The sequence below is a fragment of the Lycium barbarum genome, chromosome 7, assembly GCF_019175385.1.
Source record: "Lycium barbarum isolate Lr01 chromosome 7, ASM1917538v2, whole genome shotgun sequence".
Taxonomy (NCBI): Eukaryota; Viridiplantae; Streptophyta; class Magnoliopsida; order Solanales; family Solanaceae; genus Lycium; species Lycium barbarum.
Genome location: NC_083343.1, coordinates 15,622,722 through 15,643,669, shown reverse-complemented (window position 1 = coordinate 15,643,669; position 20,948 = coordinate 15,622,722). Strand labels below are relative to the sequence as shown.

The following is a 20,948-nucleotide window of genomic DNA, read 5'->3' as shown; positions in this document are numbered from 1 at the left end:
TGGTGTAATCAACTTATCATTAGAACAAGCAACACAAACAAATTCTTGAAGAATCTTCTAGTTCTTCAATATGTTTTTAATACTCAATTAGCACATCAGATTTAAATCAGGACGACCAAATGGTCTTGTCAACTGGCAAATTTATCTGTACCCGTACTTCAAGTTTACCATGACGAGTGCTATTTATTTTAATAAACTTCTGGTTTACTATTGCATGAAATTGTATATCAATAAACTTCTGGTTTATAATGGTATGTGATCTCATCATGCTCGGGTAACATTTTACATATGTACTTCTTACCTGTAGTAACTTGAAGATATTTAATATTCCAATCATTTTTAGTCTCAATATGATAACCATTTTTATTGTTAGTAAACTTCAGGTCCACTACAGTGTTCCGATCGTACCAATTACGATCTACGATGAATGGTATTATCATGTGTAACATCTTCAAGAGACTTTAATTTATTTATCATAATCAGATATTATTTGGACACTGCTAGTGTCATGATAGTTGTAAATAAATAATTAACTCTTTTGGAGCCTTTGATCATTAATTTCTATTACCATATATTTTTTAGATGCTTCTGGTACCAAGAAGAAAATTTGGTTAGATACTACTGGTGTCACGAAAGAAACATTGAACTCTAAACTTCAATATTTCAAACATCTCCTTCAGGGAGATTCATCATTAACTGAATATTTTGTATCTAAGCGTCAACCACATAATAATCACATCCTTCATAAAAGATACATTAATTGTTATTTCCTTCAAGAAAATCAATAATAACTAACCATAATGTATCAATGTGGTTATAGTAGAAAGCATTTTACTTTGCTTCCTTTTTCTTTACAATGATACGTTAATAAAATTATTCAAGATGTTTCTACGTACGACTGATACATGTTGCTATGTCTTAATTTCATACCACAAAAATAACATATACATTCCTTGTATTTTATCTCTCCAGGAGATAAGTTGTGGTATTTGTTCATTCACTTTGGGGAATGAAACCTGATTATTCAAATGTGCTTGAAATACGACGCTCATCAATAGCTCGTTATTTTGCTCAAACACAAGAAGACATTGCTTTAGAGTATTTCTCAGATATTTTGTTAATTCTTTCTGCTTCAGGAGTAAAGTTTCAGAGTTTTAATGCTTCGAGAGTAACCTTTCAAGTTTTACCACTTCGGGAATAAAGCTTAAAGTTTTACTACTTCAGGAGTAAAGTTTAATGTTTTACTACTTCGGGAGTAAAGTTTAAAGATTTACTACTTTGAGAGTAAAATTTATAGTCTTACTCCTTTAAGAGTAAGTTTCAAAGTTCTACTACTTCGGGAGTAGATTTTAGAGTTATTTACTACTTCAGGAGTAAACTTCAGAGTTCTACTACTTCAGGAGTAGAATTCACAGTTTGCTACTCGGGGAGCAAATTTTTGAGTTTACTACTTTAGAGTAAATCATCGAATATTTAGAATATTTCCTTTTAGTTATTCTATCTCTTCTAGAGATGAGTTGTGATATATCGATAACTAAACGCACGCCCATTTTTCTAAGCTTTACTACATACTGACACATTCACTTCAGAAAATGGATATGTATTTGTAACCTTTTTCAAAAGTTTACATTCTTCAGGAATGAATTATAATTATTTGAACGTGCCATAAGCATATCAAATCGGGATAGCTTTGAACCTTTTTAAGATATTGCTACTTCAGGAGCAAATCGAGACATACATATGATGTAGAGAATTTTTCCCTAACACATCTTCAGTTGTAATTACAACAAGCCCATGAAAATATTACCACTTCCGGTGGTTATAGACATAAATGAATTTAATCATAATGAGACTTGGAAAATATTATCACTTCTGGAGATCCTATATTTCTTGTAAAATCTCATTCTTAGCCATTTAACGAATATGAAATTAATATCATAATTAAGCCATCTCATTAGATTGCTTCGGGAACAATTTTAGGCACGACCCACCAAGTGAATCAATTAAGTTTCGGTTATTCAATAATCAAAATCATTACCTGTCCCCTGGATATTTGATATTCATTATTGTGAGACTTGTAATTGATGTAGAGCTGAATCAAGCAATTTCTCTACTGTTTTTCAATTCCACATCCTACGTCCAAGAACTTTTGTCTTGATTTCAATTCCAAGCGTAAGGCAAGGAAGTGCTCATGCCTTAATGCTCTCCTGGAGTGATTCTCCTTTCCACCATATATATTCATACATGGATAAGGAAAAACAAGTCGAAATATTGGTTAACATAGAAAGGAAATAGTAAGCCAACTTCTCTGTCTAATTAATACATATGTAACAAGTACTTACTTTGGTGTTTCTTAATATTAAAACACATAGGAACCTAATACTTGTTATAACAGGAAAAACGATTACTGTTCTTCACATCAAAAGTCCTTATATGACTTGGAGAAGTTTCAAGAAACACTTCTTTTCCGTAAAGCAATTTTGCTTATGGCAAAATAGATGCCAAAGTTTTAAAAGAGACTTGAAAATTGATTAGAATAGCAAACTTTGATGGCCGCAAATATGCGTATCTTAATCTGTTTTTGTTAAACGGGGGTAAATATCTCAAAAGGTCATTGAACTTTGAGAAACTATGTAGTAAAGTCATTGAACTTTGCTACATATCAATAAGATCACTCAACTTTGGCCTATTATCTCATAAAATCACTCAACTACATATGTCATTAAAAGAATTTGACATGACAATATTAATTAATTATTTTGTGCCATGTAGACGTGGGCCTCACAATAAAATAAAATAAATTCATATCTTTATACCCACACCTACTCACCAACCCTTCATCCAAAACCCATTTTTCCACAATAATAGACAATGAATATTATAAAATATTGAAATTAAGATTTATTTATACAAAAAACTGTAAAAAAGTACCATAAACTGTAAATTTTTCACATAAGATAATTAAGAATGTTAAAAAGTTCACTTAGTTTATATTGTGAGAAGTATAAGTGAAAAATATCACTTTGATCTCTCTCTCTCACACACACACAAATAAAAGACACTTTATTTGTTTTGACAAGTGTCTAATTAAGTACAGCACGGTGTAAAAAAAGATTATGAAAAAGGAGAACTTCTTGTAGGTTTCAAAAGTTCCATGTGAAAGCATCGACTCAAATGCTAAATTATTTAAGCAACACATAACAATTTTGAAACAAAAAAGAAGAGCACTAATCACAGCTGATTCATTGAAATTAAAACAATTTTAAACTATTTTAGTGCTTGAAGTTTGTAAGGGCACGACAATAATCTATCTTATGGTACAACAAATCATCCGTGTAACTAAGACATAATGTCAGTACAAAATTGAACAAATATGTATATAGATCTTGATGGCGAGAGTTTCATAATTAATCTACATTAATTTTAACACCAATAAAATTCGTTAATAGTGAAACCGATAAACATGAAAAGAGAAAAAACAAAAAAAGAGAGAAAAAAAAAAGAACAACTTAAAATTGCACATAGCTAGTCCGCCAAAAACCAAGAGGAGAGGATGCAAAATAGTGACGATATGACTTTGAAGTATTGGGAATACAGGCAATGTATTTAATCAAAATAAGTTGTTTTTTCATCTAAAACAAAGAGTTATTAGCCCCACTGATTATAACAAATGTTGACTCATAGACACAGTCGGATTTAATCAAGGACTTGCAGGTTCGATAAAAATCCAATGCTTTGAACGTTGATTTATATGTTTGTGAAAAAACAAGTTTAATAAATACATATTTATATATTTCAAAATTCACTTTCTCATTTTATAATTTACGATGTTTAAATTATGAATTCGCCCATCTAAAGAGATGGATTTATTTTATTTTATTGTGGATTTGGATGAAGGGTTGGTGAATGGGTGTGGGTATAAAGATATAGATTTATTTTATTTTATTGTGGGGCCCACGTTTACATGACACATGTCATGTCATATTTTTTAATGACATATGTAATTGAGTGATTTTATGAGATAACATGCCAAAGTTGAGTGATTTTATTAATATGTAGCAAAATTTAATTATTTTACTACATAGTTTCTTAAAGTTTAATGACCTTTTGAGATATTTATCCTGTTAAACGGCAGTAGCATATCAAGTAAGCTACTCAAACAAGGTCTCTAAGTGAATATAAAAAGAAAGATACTACCTGGCATATTTTGCTTTTTCCGTAGGTTTGCAACACTTAATCTTTTTAAAATAAGTGTTCAAGGTAGAATCTCGTGCTGATAACGAGTTATAAAATAATATTAAAAGTACATGACACAAGAGATATAGCCAAAGAAGTTGGGGGGTGGGGGGGGGGGGGGGGGGAGAGAGAGAGATATTTTATTGTCATTCAATTCATCTAATGGACCTCCTATTTATAGGAGGAAAATGGTGGCAAAAAACATGATAATAGCTTGGAAGCCATGAATACTTGGTCACCAAGTTATTCATGGTTTTCAAGTATATTAAATGGATATCCGTTACTAATATTTACAACAATAATCACTTCTTTTTTTTTATATTCCTCCAAATAATGTTTAATTCTTGTAATTTGACATGTGCATATCATTTATTTTGATACAAAAGTTGAAGCGTTTGACACTGAAAAGAAGGTTTAGGATATAAAGCACTTTATATTCGAAGTTAAACTTTAATTGTAGTTCACCGGTAAAATTTAATTGCTTTCTAACGATATTTTTAAATTTTGACTGTGAAGCTCTAAACTTTACATTACTAATAGTAACTTTTTGGCTTAATCCCTAATTTGAAATGACCATGAAACTCTTTTAAGGGTATAACTCTGACTTTGCTCAAACAAGTCTACAGTTTATTTTCTTATTGAGTATTTGAAGTGGTTCTTATGAAACCCTTTTGGTGTTAGCACTAGGCCGTACTTGGGACGGAAAACAATTTTTTGCGCGGATTGTCCTTCAAAGGCACTGGTCTTAATTTTTGAAGGTGGCCGAAAATTTTCTAAGGTTCTCGGGTCTTCGGTCAAAAAAAATGAAATTCGCAAGGCAAGACTATGCAAAAAGTTTGCTTTATGCGGCAAAATTTATCTTAAGGCATAACTAAAGTTACTTATGTGGCATAACTAAAAGTTGGCCTTATATATCCGGCAGATTTTTAGTTATGTCTTAAGGTTGGTCTTCCGCATAAGGTAGGCTTTTCGCGAAATCTTGCCTTGCGAGTTTTATTTTATTTTTATGACTAAGCCGGGATTCGAACCCAAAATCTCGGAATATTTTAGGCGAAGACAAAATTAAAGACACCCCTAAAGAAAGGCAATCGTGCAAATTGCCCGACGGTAAACAGCACTAGTAGTACTAACAAGTTTGCACGAATTGTCCTTCAAACGCAATGGTGTCTTTAATTTTTATCCTTGATAGATGTGGTCTTTAATTTTGTCCCTGCTGCATATCCTTGCTCGGCATACTTTCTGTAATATTTTTATGTCAAGTTAAACGCGAAATACCCGAGAAAAATTTAGAATTATGCTGCGCCAAGTGCCAATGACAACTAGTACTAAAATGTCCTAAACCGGACATCCGCAGTTCCACGAGTGCCAAGTAGAGAACTGTTTTGTGTCTGAGGAAAATAATGATTTTGAAATCTAAACCCTCCTTAAACCTCAACCCTTCCTACATTTATCACTCTCAAACCCCTTCTTGACTTCCCATTGTCCCGGAGGTGCCTATGATGATCCTTTTGTGTACAATTGTAGATGTCATCTCATAGAGGCTCGTAGATACTCGATGTGGGTCGTATGGTTTTATGGCAGGATCTTTATGCATGTATATGTATATATGAATTGTTTTGCTAGCCTAAGAGCTCATGTGTATAAAAGTATTTTGTTCTAAATGAAACGATTTATTTTTATAAATCGAGCATGAATTGGATAATTGATTGTTAATAAGCCCAAGAAGTAATAACACGAGTGGTGCTCGGTGGTTAGCCCTGGGTACCCGTCGCGGCCCCTAGTCGGGTCGTGACACAATACATTTTATAAATGTAAAGAAATAATAATCAGAGAATGCAAAGGAGAGTAAGATAAGTAAAGCATTGACAAAGAAGGAAAATGGGGATAAAAGTAATTGTCTAAGTTAACATATCAAGAGAAAGGAATTTTCGTCTTATTTTACTCTTTATATTAATTACTTATTTTCAAATCATTTTTTAAGGCTATTGAAACTACACATCAATAAATATGAAATATATACTTCATTTATTAATTCTTAAAGAACGTGATAAGGAGGAGTGACTTTTATCCTCGTTTTCCCTCTTTCTCAATACTTTAAACGTGAAAAGAGAACGAACAATAGCAATGCAAATTTGTATCAAAAGTTATGGATATATGCATGAGAAGAGAATAAATGTTTAGCAAAAAAGTGAAAAGTGAACAAGTAAAAGTTCACGGAGGAAATAAATATGCGTCGGAGAATTAAAATTGAAATGCATACGTGTATACATGAGAAGAGAATAAATATTCAGTATTATCAAAAGTGAACAAATTAAAGTGCACGGAGGAAATAAATTTGTGTAGGAGAATTAAAATTGAACTGCATATATCTATGTATGGGAAGAGAATAAATATTCAGCAAGAACACGAAAAGTCAAAAGTGAACAAGTAAAAGTGCACAGAGGAAATAAATGTGACTGAGAATTAAAATTGAAGTGCATGCGTCTATACATGAGAAGAGAATAAATATTAAGTAATATGACATATGTCTACGTGGGATATAAAAATAATTGGATAAAATGTACAAGTTATCTAGTTTATGGTACAAACGTTCATTGCCTGTACAATTTGTGAAGCTCGTGGTACAAGTTGGAGGAGCGGTGTTCGTCAATAGAAAAGAGAATAAATATTCAGTACTATGATATATATTTACGTGAGATTTATTAATTCTTAAAAAATGTGAAAAGTCAAAAGTGAAAAATTAAAGTGCACGGAGGAAATAAATTTATGTAGGAGAATTAAAATTGAACTACGTATGTCTATGCATGAAAAGAGAATAAATATTCAGCTAGAACACGAAAAGTCAAAAGTGAGCAGAGGAAATAAATGTGTCGGAGTATTAAATTTGAAGTGCATACGTCTATACGTGAGAAGAGAATAAATATTAAATATTATGACATATGTCTACGTAGGATATAAAAATAGTTGGATAAAGTGTACAAGTTATATAGCTTATGGTACAAACATTCATTGTGTGTACAATTTGTGAAGCTCATGGTACATGCTGGAGGAGCGGTGTTCGTCCCTCCTCCATGCTTATATATAATAGAAAAATATATTTTTTTAGTAATGTGTCCAAGTAATGTGGGACGAAGGGAGTACTTCATTTTTATTAATTCTTAAAGAATGTGAGAAGTCAAGTATAGTAATGTGGCCAAGTAATATGAGACGAAGGGAGTACTTCATTTATTAATTTTTAAAGAACGTGAAAAGCCAAGTAATGTGGCCAACTAATATGGGATGGAGGGAGTACTTCATTTATTAATTCTTAAATAACATGAAAAGTCAAAAGTACACAAATAAAAGTACATGGGGGAAATAAACATGTGTCGGAAAATTAAAATTGGAGTGCATACATGTATACATGAGAAGAGAATAAATATTCAGCAAGAACGTGAAAAGTCAAAAGTGAACAAGTAAAAGTGCACGGAGAAAATAAATTTGTGAACGAGAATTAAAATTGAACTGCATACGTCTAAGTAAAAGTGCACGAAAAAAATAAATGTGTTGGAAAATTAAAATTTAAGTGCATACGTCTATACATGAGAAGATAATAAATATTAAGTATTATGACATATGTCTACGCATGATATAAAAATAGTTGGATAAAGTGTACAAGTTATATAGCTTATGATACGAACATTCATTTCCTGTACAAATTATGAAGTTTATGGTACAACTATTGAAAGCTATGTTCTACCCCCATGGCACTTATATTGTAAATTGGGCGTTTTTCTGGTCTCTGTAGTAACTATTTTATCTTCTGATCATTGCACGTGCGTTGATGTTTCTGTAAGAGATAATAAAATCGTAACATATAAATATGTGGTCATACTATATTCTTTTAATAAAAATTAACATTTGAATTATAGAATTATCAAAGAGAGATTTTTTGTAGTTAAAATTGTTTAAAATTCTATATTGAAAAGCTACTAGATTTTAATAATGAAGCGTCGTAAGTAGTGTAAACGGATTGCACACTCCTGTTAAAGAAAGTGTAAAGCTTGAGTGGTAAGTGGGGTCCACAGTGAAGATTCAGTAGCTTAGGACACATCATCAGGCGTTAGCACAATTTAGGAAAAGCATCGTGACCGAATTGCCCTCGACTGGAGAGAAGACATGCCTGATTCAGCTACTCACTGCAATGATTTCAGAAATAATCTGGAAAGCTTAATACAAAATTAGTACTCTCATTTCATAATAAGTGTCATTTTAGTAAAAAAAAAACGCATATTAAGAAATCAATAATGTAATATAAAGTTTATTAAATTACTCCTATATAATAAAAATAAATTACTTTTACCTTTTGATTAGAGCATGCACAAGAAGCAAATCTTTTGACATTGAGAATCCAATAATACCAAGTTACTATGTGGCTTTTTCAATCATCATCTAGATGTTACTTTATTATCTAAGGGTAGAATTTGAAAAATCTAGTCAATTTATGTCTTGATTTCCTAAAGTGACACTTATTATGAGATCAAAAAATTTGACCAAGGTGACATTTATTATGGGACGGAGGGAGTACATACTACTTAAAAAAAAAAAAACGAAACAGAGTGAGAAATGTCAAATTGAGACATCAATGCGGGACCCACATGGTCATGATGCAGAACTTCGGATGTTGCAAAGTCAGTGTGTGAAGTTCAAAATAGAAGTGGACCTACAACAACAATAACAACCCAGTAAAATCTCACAACGTGAGGTCTGGGGACAAGTGAACCTAGTGTATAGCAAAGTAATGCCCACGTGAACAAGTGATAAGGCATCAAGTACAACATTTTAAGGCATACATATCTTGAAGTTCCAAAATTACCCTTAAAAGAAGCTGGCATGTCAACGAAGTGATGGCTGCTTCAACAGCTCGCTCCCACTTCTTATACAGGAGAAAGAAAGAATGAGCAAGTCCTATTGGAGCCATAGTTGAAAGTTACTTCCTCCGTCCCATAATAAGTATTATCTTAGTAAAAAATACGCATATTAAGAAATTAATGATGAAGTGTAAAGTTTACAAATTACCCTTATGTAAAAAAAAAATTACTTTTTTCCTCTTGATGATTAGAGAATGCATAAGTAGTTCATCTTTTGATATTGGAATCCAACCATCATCATTTAGAGTACTACTACTTCTTTTGCCTCCTACTAATCCTATCTTCCATAGGCCAAAATTTTCATTTTCACGTGAAACTCAAAATTTGACATTGTGAATCCAATTTTTAGCCTTGAATAAAGAAACTTGTCATTTTTTCTCCAAGAGCAAAAATGAAAAAAACTAGTCAATATATGCATTGGTATCCTAAGGTGACACTATTATGGGACAAAACAAAATTGGTTAAAGTGACGCTTATTATGAGACGGAAGGAGTACTCTTCTAGCTAGGCTCTGTAATACTTTGTTAAACTTTATGTTGTGGGTGAGATACACGTATGACATGGCATGTGAGGGTGATTATTTTTTTAAAAGTATACTATGGGTCCCACTTCTCTTTCTCCGGCCACAGTAAAACTCCGCCTTTTTCTCCACCCACCAGATCCCCCCTACCCCCCACCCTCTCTAATCTTTTTCTTCTTACTCTACTGATGAAGGCACCGTTTATGTTAGATTTCAAGCATGGTTTTCTCACTTTTCTAAGTTTTTTTCGCCAATATTTTATTTATTTCATGCATATATTAATTTATCTGCTCCATTTGATATACAAATACTCTCCGTACAAATAAGAATGTTTTTCTAATAACGGTCACTTTTCCCCACAATTCTCGGCGCGTAAGCTCACGCTCAGTCCCATGGGGACTCCGACGAGGCCGGAAATGGCGCGTCCGACTGAGAATCACAATCCTCTGGCCACTGCGAGTAATGAAAACAAATCAATTCATGGAAAAGAAAATTATGCCAAAGTAATTCAAACCAATCCTACTCTAATCCCTAACAAAAAGCATGGAAACCCTGATGTGAAAGCTCTATATGCAAATCACGACGGGAAGACGGTTGTGCTATTCAAAACAAGGGAATTCTATGGAGTCATGGCGGAAGAATGTAAACTTACCCTTGTGGGCAAATTTATTAAGACTCGACCTTAAATGGATAAGATCAGAACCAGATTCTCAGAGAAGATTACAGTTCGAGGTAAGGTCCAAATTGGGGTTTTCGATTATCGTACTGTTTTCTTAGATTTTGAAAATGAGATCGATTGTAAAACGGTTGGGTATAAGAGGTCGATCGAAATTGAAGGGCAGGTGATGTGGTTGGAGAAGTGGTCAGCGGATTTTAGACCGGAGGAAGATTCCCCGATTGTCCCAATATGGGTACCGGAACTGCCATTCCATTGCCACTCATGGCATTACATCAAGCAGATTGTTGCACCACTAGGAACCCCTTTAATGTTGGATTTAGCTACTGAGAATAGAACAAGGCCTAGCATGGCAAAAGTGAGAGTAGAGATTGACTTGACCAAGCCTAAATTGAATTCTATCTGGATAGGATCTGAGGATGAGACTTGTCCAAGAAAAGGGTTCACACAAAAACTAGAATATGAAAACCCTCCTAAATTTTCACTAACTGTAAGATCTTGGGGCATTCTGTCCTACAATGTAGGAGGGTGGAGCAAAAGAATAATGAAGAAAAATAGGTGTATGGGAATCCAAATATTGATAAAACAGAAACAAACGAAAAGGGAACAAAGGAGGAGGAGAAAGAGAAGGGTAATGGAAACAAAGGTGAGAATGAAGAGAAAGGTGAAAAGACTGCGGGAAAGAACCATGCAAAAGACAATGATCAACATCAAGAGAGTGAGAACAAAGAAGAGGTGAATCAGTAGGAGAAAAAGATACAGTTTACAGCTGGTACAACACAACAAAGAAGGAATATGAAAAAAGGAACAAAAAAGAAGAAGTACAAAGAAAAAAGAATGCCAAAAAAGAAAAATGTTGTGCTGCTGTCAGCTGCATTGCCGCAGAACATTACTAGGAAAAAAAGGAAGACTATAGATGAGGAGCTAGGCACACATGAGGAAGGGGAGAAGAATGGTATGGAAAACCAAGCTACTAAAGGTGACAACTATGAGAAAGATAGTCAAAAGAATAGCAAAAAAGATGGAAAAAAAGAGAAAGAACAAAAGAAACATGAAAAAGGTGCTAATAGTGGAGAATCAACTGAACTGGAGAACAAGGAAGAAGGGGAGGATGAACAGAAAAACAACAACAATGAGGAAGTGCAGAGCAAAAGAAATAGAGAAGTAGGGGGTGAAACTTCTGATATCCTACTAATGGAAAGCAACAATATGAAGTCCATTGAACTATTTGTGGAGTTAAATTGCGAGCAGAATGACCAAACTGAACAGACCCAAGGTGAAAATCAAGAGAGGGATGAGCAACAATATTTACAATCCAGGACACATAGTAGTAACAAAGAGTAAAACCAAAACAGTGAGGAGAACAATAGTAGAAGAAGTAGAAGCAGGCAAAGAAGTAAAACAAGGAAACAGAAGGTTGATGACAATGATCAAGAACTCGACAAGGAGGATCATGAGAAGGGTAAGAAGGATTTTCCAAAAGGGGGAAGCAGAAATGAAAAAGGAGGAAAAAAATATAATGACAAGGCTATTTATACTTTCAAAAGTAAGAATAGTACACAAAAATCTACACCTACTAATTTCCAATGATTAATACTCTATTTTGGAATATTAGGGGGGTGAGATCCAAGAAAGCTATTCACAGACTCAAACTACTTGCTAGAATCAACAAACTGTTTTTTATTGCTATATTTGAACCTTTTGTCGATAAGAGCAAAATAGAAGGTTACAAAAAGTTCCTTGGGTACCAGCACTGTGTTTACAACTCTAATGGGAAACTTTGGTGTTTTTGAAATTACATGGATCATACTGAATTGGTGGAGGATAATGAACAGCATATCACTCTCAATATGAAGGATAAAAATGATGACTCAGGTTCCTATATTACTGTTTTTTTATGCAAAATGCACTACTATAGAAAGGAGAGATCTTTGGGACAACATAGTTAACATGAACAATACTGTAGATGGCCCTTGGTGCATTGGGGGTGACTTTAATGTTATCATGGACCCTGCTGAAAAAATAGAAGGTAAACATTACAGGGCTAATAAAAGTTTAGATTTTATTAGCACTATGGAAGCTTGTGGTCTTGTGGACCTTGGTTATAGTGGTCCCAACTTCACTTGGTGCAATAATAGAAGACCTAGTAAGAGGATATGGAAGAGATTGGATAGCATTATGATTAATGATCAATAGACTCAATTTTTTAATCACAATGAAGTCAATCATCTGGCCAGAACTGGCTCTGGTCATAGACCTTTGTTAATGAAATCCCACAAGGATCAACAACAACACATCAAATACTTCATATTTCTGAATTTTTGGTCCAAACAGCCTGATTTTCAGGAGGTAGTTCAACAAAGTTGGGATACCACTGTCCAGAGGAATCCCATGTGGATTCTGCAAAGTAAGTTGAAGACTTTGAGTGCTGGACTTAGCCAATGGTCCAAAGAGAACATTGGGGATATTCATGAAGAAGTTGGCAACGAGGAAGCTAAGATGCTCAGTCTAGAGGATATGGATTTGCAAAATAACAATGGACATCACAGAGAGGAGCTCAACAAAGGCCATGCTGAGTATGTAAAATGGTTGGGAATGCAGGATAATCTCCTTAGACAGAAAACCAAGACTAATTGTTTTAAAGAAGGAGATTACAATTCAAAATACTTTCATAGTCTGTTAAGAGAAAGAAGAAGGAAGATGCAGATTCTCTCTATCAAAAATCATAGGGGAACTTGGTTACAAGGGAAAGAAGAGATAGCAGATGCTGCTGTTAGACACTATAAAAACTTCTTCAATCTGAATCAGCTTGTTAAGGGTAATAATGTGCTCAATTGCATTCCATCTATTATTATCCCGGAGGAAAATCAAAACCTTATCAAAATGCCTGATGAAGAGGTGATTAAGGGTGCAATTTTTAGTATCAGCACTGAAAGCGGTGCTGGCCCAGATGGTTTCAATGGGATGTTCTATCAACAGTGTTGGAATATTATTAAGAAGGAAGTCATTGACTTTGTGATGGAATAAAAGGGATTATTAAGTTCTATACTCATACATGTCTGGGACTTATTCCTAAAATAGACTCCCCTGCATCCTTTAATGATTTCAGACCTATCAGCTTAAGCAATGTATCTAACAAGATAATATCTAAGATACTTGTTTCAAGACTGAACCCTCTTCTTGATAAGCCTGTTTCAAAAAATCAGAGTGGTTTTGTTGCTGGTAGATTGATCACAGAAAATGTCATGCTGGCCCAAGAGATTATCCATGATATCTCAAAGCCTAATCAGGGAGGTATATTGTAATAAATATTGACATGTGTTGACACCCAATTTTGTCCCGCCTCTCCTCCTGAAATACCTATTTGTGCTTCTAATATTTTTGAGAAAATAAAATAAATATATATTATGTTTACTATAATTATTAGCCTATTATCAATACCGTCATTGCATTATTCTATCAATTATTATTATTACTATTATCGCATTTATTATTATTATTATTATTATTATTATTATTATTATTATTATTATTATTATTATTATTATTATTATTATTATTATTACTATTATTATAATTCGCAATTTTTTATCATTTCGGCATTTTACCAGCTCAGGCACACGCATCGCATTTATCTTTGCATAATTAAATAATAGTGTTTATTTTATTACGGATTTTTCGAAATATTATTGCACGACTATTGCAACGCCATTTTTTTATCTGAGCATTAAGGATTGCATATTTCATATTGAGCAATATTTCAACACAAGTTGTTTAAACAGACCTTTTATTTAAATTTAGAAGCCAAACTATTTCGTGCACTCGGTCCGTATTTTGACTTACCGCACCCCAAATCAAAGTCCGACTAACTCCTAAATATTTTGGACTAGCCCATAATTTTGTCCCAAAATTTTAGATCAGTCATTTTTTTAATTCACTAGCCCATTCTTTCGATACCCGGTCTAAAAATCGACCCGGTCCACAAATAGACCGGGTCCAGCCCATTTTCGTTGGTGATAAGGAAACCCTAAAAGGTTTCCCATTTTTTTTTTGTTCCTCATTTCCGCCGCACCTTCATCATTCTCCTCCTCTCTCCTCCTCATCTTCTCCGTCGCCACCCACTTCCTCACCACCGCCTCCATCTCCGGCCATCCCCCTCATCCCCTTTCGCCTACGCTTCCTTCCTTCCCCTTCCCTTTCCCTTTACCCCCAAACCCTAAAGCCGTCGCCCATCCTCCCATCGCCACCCCACTGTTTCTCTCTCCCATACCCCCCACGTGACCTCCCACTCACCTCTGACACACACCCACGTTACCCTTGTTCCCCACGCTCCCTTCTTCTGCAACCCCCACTTCCCCTATTCGTCTTGTCCCCCCCGCTCCTCTCTCTCTTCCTTTTCGGACGAAAACCCTAGTTCAAACCTAAGATTGATGTTATAAATAATGTTTTCCCAAGTCAGTAGGAGGGAGGAAGAGATTCCGGAGGAGGAAATTCGGAGCCATACAAAATCCCTTGAAAAATTGAGTTCTTTAGCCCCCAAAAAATCTATAGAAATTGAAGCTTTCGTTTTTGTCGCTAAAAAAACCTCCTAAGCAAAATTTCAGTTCTATCAGTCCTTTTATCTTTGGGAATCGAGTTTTGAAGTGTTCGAGTGTGAATCGAAGACCCCGCTCCCGCTTCGCTGCACCCGCGAGAGGTAAACCCAATACCTTTATTCGCTCTGTCTTCCGTTTGAGATTGTGGCAAAAAAAAATGAAATATGACTACTGTTTTTTAGTTTGGTTAATTTGGGATTCTGTTTTCTTTTGTGTTGCGTTTGAATCATGCTGTTGAAGTATTATGAGGAAGCTCTGCTTATGTGATTCGTATTCTCGGATATTGTAAAAATCATATTCGTTTGTTTAAATTCGAGGTCATATTTTCTGGCTGCATGTCGTCTAAAGTATGAGTTCGTGAGTGTTCTATGTGTTCCAGAATTTTTGCCTTATGCATTGAGAGATTAATTCACATTCCCTTCGTGTATTTACTGGTCAAAACCTTATTCTGTGTTATGTGGTAGAATAGTCTAAACTCGTGTTGGAAGTCTGTTAAATGCGTGAGTGTATCCCATGAGTTGGAAATTCTGTTAAGGTTAAGTTTTCTGTCAATCTGCTTCTCTAAGTCTTTTAATGTGTCTTGTTTGATATGCCTAACTATCCATGTATGTTTGATAGTAGCTAAGCAATAATATCACCTTGGTTAACTCAGCTTAGCTTCTTCCCTTCATTGTGTGATCAGGCAGTTTGGTTTATTGTCGAAAATATATGGTCTGGCTTTAGTCATTGATGTTAGTTTGATGATGTTTTTTTGGGAATTGAAATCTGAAGTTTGAGAGGGATGTGGTAAAGAAGTGCTACCTGTTAAAAAGAAAAACAAAAAAGGTAGAGAAAATTTTCTAGTGTTATATATCATAAGGTGTTGGTTAATCAGTTAACAACATATAGTATTGTCACGTTTGTAGATGTAGCAACTCCTGGCAAGAAAAAGCTTTAAATTGAATAGTTCACACTTAATGGAGAATATAGGATATTGAGAAGTTAGCAATCCTATATGATCCAATCAGACGTGATTCGACCTTCATGACACTACTCTGTTATGCCATGTTTTCATATTCTCTCTAGGTTCAAGTGGTGATAGTACCAGCCTTTGTTGTGTGTTCTTTGAATTAAGCTCAGTAGTGTTGTTGTAGAATGGGTGTAGATTGAGGAATGCTTAGGTTCTAATTACCCGACGATATATGACATCCTAGATCTTAAATTCTTTTCAACCCCAGTACTGAAACTGTCTTTTGCCCCTTTCTTTGCTTTGCCTATGATCCTCAATTTTTTACAAACCAACAGCCCCCTTGGAAAAGGATACGGGCAGAACATATTTCAGTTTCTGGTTTTGTTCTTTTTGCGTTTTGACCCTGCATACACAACCCACTGGCCACTGGTCTGCTTTAAATTTTACATCATATATGGCTTGCCTCTCTCTATGTTCTGTTATTGGGCTGGGATTTATTCCGTTAGTCATTTAAATTTATCTAGGCTGCCATTATTTACGTGATGCTTTTTTTTATCTAAGTTTCGGTTGTTGCTTTTTTTTCTTTTTTTATATATACTTGAAGTATAGGTCTCATAAATCCTCACCATACTAATCTTTTTCTTTCATTTTTTATGCATGACCATCGCATACGAGTCCGAGAGACTCGCCTCCTTCCGCGTTCGGCGTTGGGCTAAAAGCCCAACGAAACCTCTTCCGTGTCAGCCCAACAGCAGTCCAGAACAATATAAAAGGAGACTGCTGGGCCGAAGCCCAGCAGTGACCCAGAGCAGCAGCAGCCCGACAAAAAAATAAAACTGCTGGGCCGAAACCCAACAGTGGCCCAGATCCAAATAGAATTCTGGGCCGAGCCCGATGCAGTCTGTCTCTTAAAAATGGGCTGATCCCATTTAACTCTCTCCTCTATTTTATCTTTTACATTTAACTTGTATGTTTAAGGTTTTATTTTTGCTATTTTAGATGAACCTTAGAAGCATTGTCGGGTTTAGTAATGGGTAGACAAATTTAAGGCAACTAACGATTAATTCATTTTCCGGATAATTGATTCTCATAAAATAGCATGATTTCATATTGTGAATTAAAAGAATTGTGTTTTGTCTTTCTATTCTAGAGATTTCAAGAAGTCACTAATGTGCAAATATAAACTCATGCCTATTTTAAATAACCCTTCAAAGTTTGAATCAATCATGCATGTCTTTAATTAAGCATAGTTCATAAAAAAAAAAAAATAACAAAAGGGATGAAGAAGCTTATTAGTTATTTTTGTATCTCATTTATACTTTTAAAACTCAAAGTCAATTAATACATCATCGTTCAGAATTGTTTAAATCTTCATTAAAACACTGCGCAAACTTGCGTTTTCTTCTATTTATTATTTTATGCGAATCTTATTTTAAATAGCATTATTTTATAAGTTTATTTTAAATGATATTTGAAACGTCCTTTTATGCTAATCATTATGTTTTCCACAAATCCCATTCTAAATAGCATTTTTTAAAGCCTTATCAACTTTTTTTATAAATTCTATTGTTAATAGCATTTAAAATCTTCTTTTATACAAATTATTATATTATTTCCTATAGGTTTCATTAGCATTTTATTTTAAGGGCCTTAGCAACATTTATAAACTTTATTTCAAATAGCATTCTAAAATCCCCTCTTATGCGAATTACTAGTCCCATTTTAACAACATTATTATTTCAAGTCCCTTTTTATAAAATGACATTTAAGATCCTCTTTTGCACAAATTGTTATATCTTTTACAAGTCTTATTTGCACAAGCTATTTCCTAAAAATTTAAATACTATATCCAACCTTGATTAATTAACTTAAGTTTAGTCGGATAACCGTAAGTTAACGGATTCTAAAGGATGCTTAACCCCTTCCCTTTAGGATAATATAGAACCCTTACCTAGATCACACTGGTTAAACAGACTATTAACAGAGGTTTAGTTTTAACTTTACCTTAGTTAATAATTTGGTGTCCTAATTCACCGTAAAATCAATTAGGTGGCGACTCCTTAAAATAAAGCAATTTAGGAATCTCCAATATGTTGTACTTCTACTTAATCCCGGTTAAAAAGGGGTATGACAGACATGTCAAAGGTATATGACAGGCTCTCGTGGTCCTTTCTTTTAAAGGTTCTGCACAGATTTGGTTTCAATTCAAAATGGATAGACTTTATCATGAAAACAATCTCCAATGTGTGATATTCTGTATTGATCAATGGTGCAAGACATGGTTTTTTCCGATCCTTACAAGGCTTAAAACAGGGAGACCCCATATCTCCAGCACTTTTCATCCTAGCAGCTGAAGTTCTATCAAGATCTTTAAACAACTTGCACAATGATAACAGGTTCATACCTTTTGCTATGCATTTGAAAGGGCCAAAGGTTAATCATCTGGCGTATGCAGATGACATTGTAATCTTTTCTAGTGGTAATTCTAGATCTGTTAATCTTATTAAGAGGCAAATATGCAAATATGAGAAGGCTTCAGGTCAAAAAGTCAATGAGGATAAGAGTTTCTTCTTTGTGGCAGCAAAAACCAGTCCATATAGAATTAACAGGCTGAGACAATGCTTAGGATATATGGATAAGTCTTTTCCTTTCACTTATCTTGGATGTCCCTTATACTCTAAAAGGAAGAAGGTGGAATACGTTGATGGCATGGTGACAAAAGTGGTGAAGAGATTATATGGATGGCAAGGCAAAATGTTATCATATGGAGGAAAGACTGTTTTGATTAAAAGTGTTCTCCAATCCTTGCCAACTTATACCCTATCAGCAATGAATCCTCCAAAAGGGACTTTGAAAATGATTGAGAAACATATGGCAAGATTCTTTTGGGGGATATTCCATCGAGAGAAGGAAGCACCATTGGAGCTCCCGGTCTAATTTGTGTCGTACAAAGGAGGAAGGTGGCATAGGTATAAGGAGCCTAATGGATATCTCTGACAATCTTGCAATTAAAAGAGTAAGTATTGCTCCTACAAGAAGAGATATCCATTAGGCTCCTTATACCTATGGGCAGATTACATGAAGAGTAAGTATTGCTCCTACAATCATATTGCACAAAAAAAATGGATCCCTGGGAACTCACAAGAATGGAAAAGTTTGGTTGGGCAAGAAGCAAAGCTGAAGTTAACATCAAATAGCATATCAACAGTGGTGATAGCAATTTCTGGTGGGATATATAGACAGATCATGGTACCTTGGCAATGATCCCTAATATGCAATTAGATGGACTCTTATCTAATCTTAAAGTTAAAGATTTCATGGTGGACAGGAAATGGGATGCAAGAGTGATGAGTCGTGAAATTACGCGATAATCGATGCTAATTCCTTAAGTTTTTGTGACTCTTTAAGCACTTTTGTTGTTACTTTTTGTGTTTTTATGTTGTTACTTTTTGTGTTTTTATGTTGTTTTGTAGGAAAAGATGCCCGGAGAGCATAACGGAGCAAAACAAACCAAAATAGAGCAAAAATAGAACAAATCAACGTTTCTGGCACCACATGCTAATAGCACATGGTGCAGCATGTTGAATATGCTAGCAGCATGTGGTGCAACATCTGCTGCCAGAGAAAGTGGCACCATGTGCGAGTAGCACATGGCGCAGCATGTGCAACATGCGAGCAGCATGTTGTGCAGCATGTGGTGACAGAGAAATTGTCACCAGATGCTACGGTTTTGGCACAACATGCGATTAGCAAGTTGAACATGCGAATAGCATGTTGTGCAGCATGTTGTGCAAGAGGATATTATGGTCCAGATTTTGTTCCCGTTTTTGGAATAATATAAATACTTTTTTACGGTTTGTAATACATATCTTTGGCAGTTTTTTACAAGTTTTGGAGACTAGGTTTCTATACCACACTTTGGGGTTGAAGATTTGAAGATTTGGTTGAGTATTTCTTAAACCTTTAATTCATTTCTTCAATTCCCTGCTTTGTATTGTATATCTAAGTGTGTAGTATTTATTTTCTTCACTTGAATCTTGTTTATGGAAATATTCTATGATTAAAGTGTTGAATGAAACTCTTGTTTTGCTTATGTATTGAATGATTTTTACTCCCAATGAAGTGGGTTATTATTTCTTTAATTAATCTCATTCTTGAATGTTTCCAAAGGGATTAGCTAACCCTAGGACTCACCCATTTACTTTGATTGAGCTCGGAAGAGGAAATCTAGGTTGGGAAAGATTGATTAACAAGAATTTGGGTCATTAAACCCATCTAATAACTTGAGCTAGGAATAGGATAGTTACTTGAGATTCAATTGGTTGTGCTTGATATCACACTCTAAGGCTTGGAAAAGCTTAGAGTGAAATTCATTGATTTGGTTGGAAGACTTTCAATGAGATTGTAGAAACCATTATCTATTAACATAAACCCGCTCTTAGTTGTAAAATCGTAAAATACGTTGGATCGTTACTTGAGTGTAATCTCCTATTATCCATGCTTGTGGCCATTGATCATTTTACTCGCTTTCTAGGTTAGTTTATATTTTTGCATTAGTTATAATCTTATCCAAAAAACCAAAATATTATCTATCGTTTGGCTTTAGCTTAGTTGGTGAAAGTTCCTTAATTTCTTAATTGCCTAGCATATTGTTCCCTGTGGGATCGACCCCGACTCATAGTTGGGTAAAATATATTGCATACGACCGTGTACACTTCTCTTTGAGGTTTTTTTTTTTTTTGAATAATTGGGAAAACTAGTATGCAAAGGAAGGAGTGATGTTTTGAAATGAAGAGGAAAGTGGACAAAAAGTACGTGTAGTACTCAAGGAGGGCGTAGTCACTTGTATCCCACATACTTATCCTACCCTTCCCTAAGCCTACATTACAAGCTTAAAAAGTCCCTATGTGATCTCCAACTGAATGTTCTTGAGTTAGTGATGATTGAAAATAAGGGCAAGCTTATGGTGTGATATTTGTTAGCACTAGAATTTCTTTGTTGAGTGTGAGTGACTTTGTGTATTTGTCCCTTGTGTTGTCATTGTGAATATAGTGATTTTGGG

The 20,948-nt window shown here is 34.5% G+C and overlaps 1 protein-coding gene across 1 annotated transcript; it reads left to right on the top strand.

The window, feature by feature from the left end:
* The first annotated feature begins 11,179 nt into the window (after positions 1-11,179).
* On the top strand, positions 11,180-11,686 carry LOC132601321 (uncharacterized). Its single transcript, XM_060314422.1, has one exon. It carries the CDS (start codon positions 11,180-11,182, stop codon positions 11,684-11,686), a length of 507 nt encoding a protein of 168 aa, XP_060170405.1.
* The last annotated feature ends 9,262 nt before the right edge of the window (positions 11,687-20,948 follow it).

Coding starts and splice junctions, on each gene's coding strand:
- LOC132601321 (XM_060314422.1), top strand. CDS start 11,180: ATGCCAAAAAAGAAAAATGTTGTGCTGCTGTCAGCTGCATTGCCGCAG.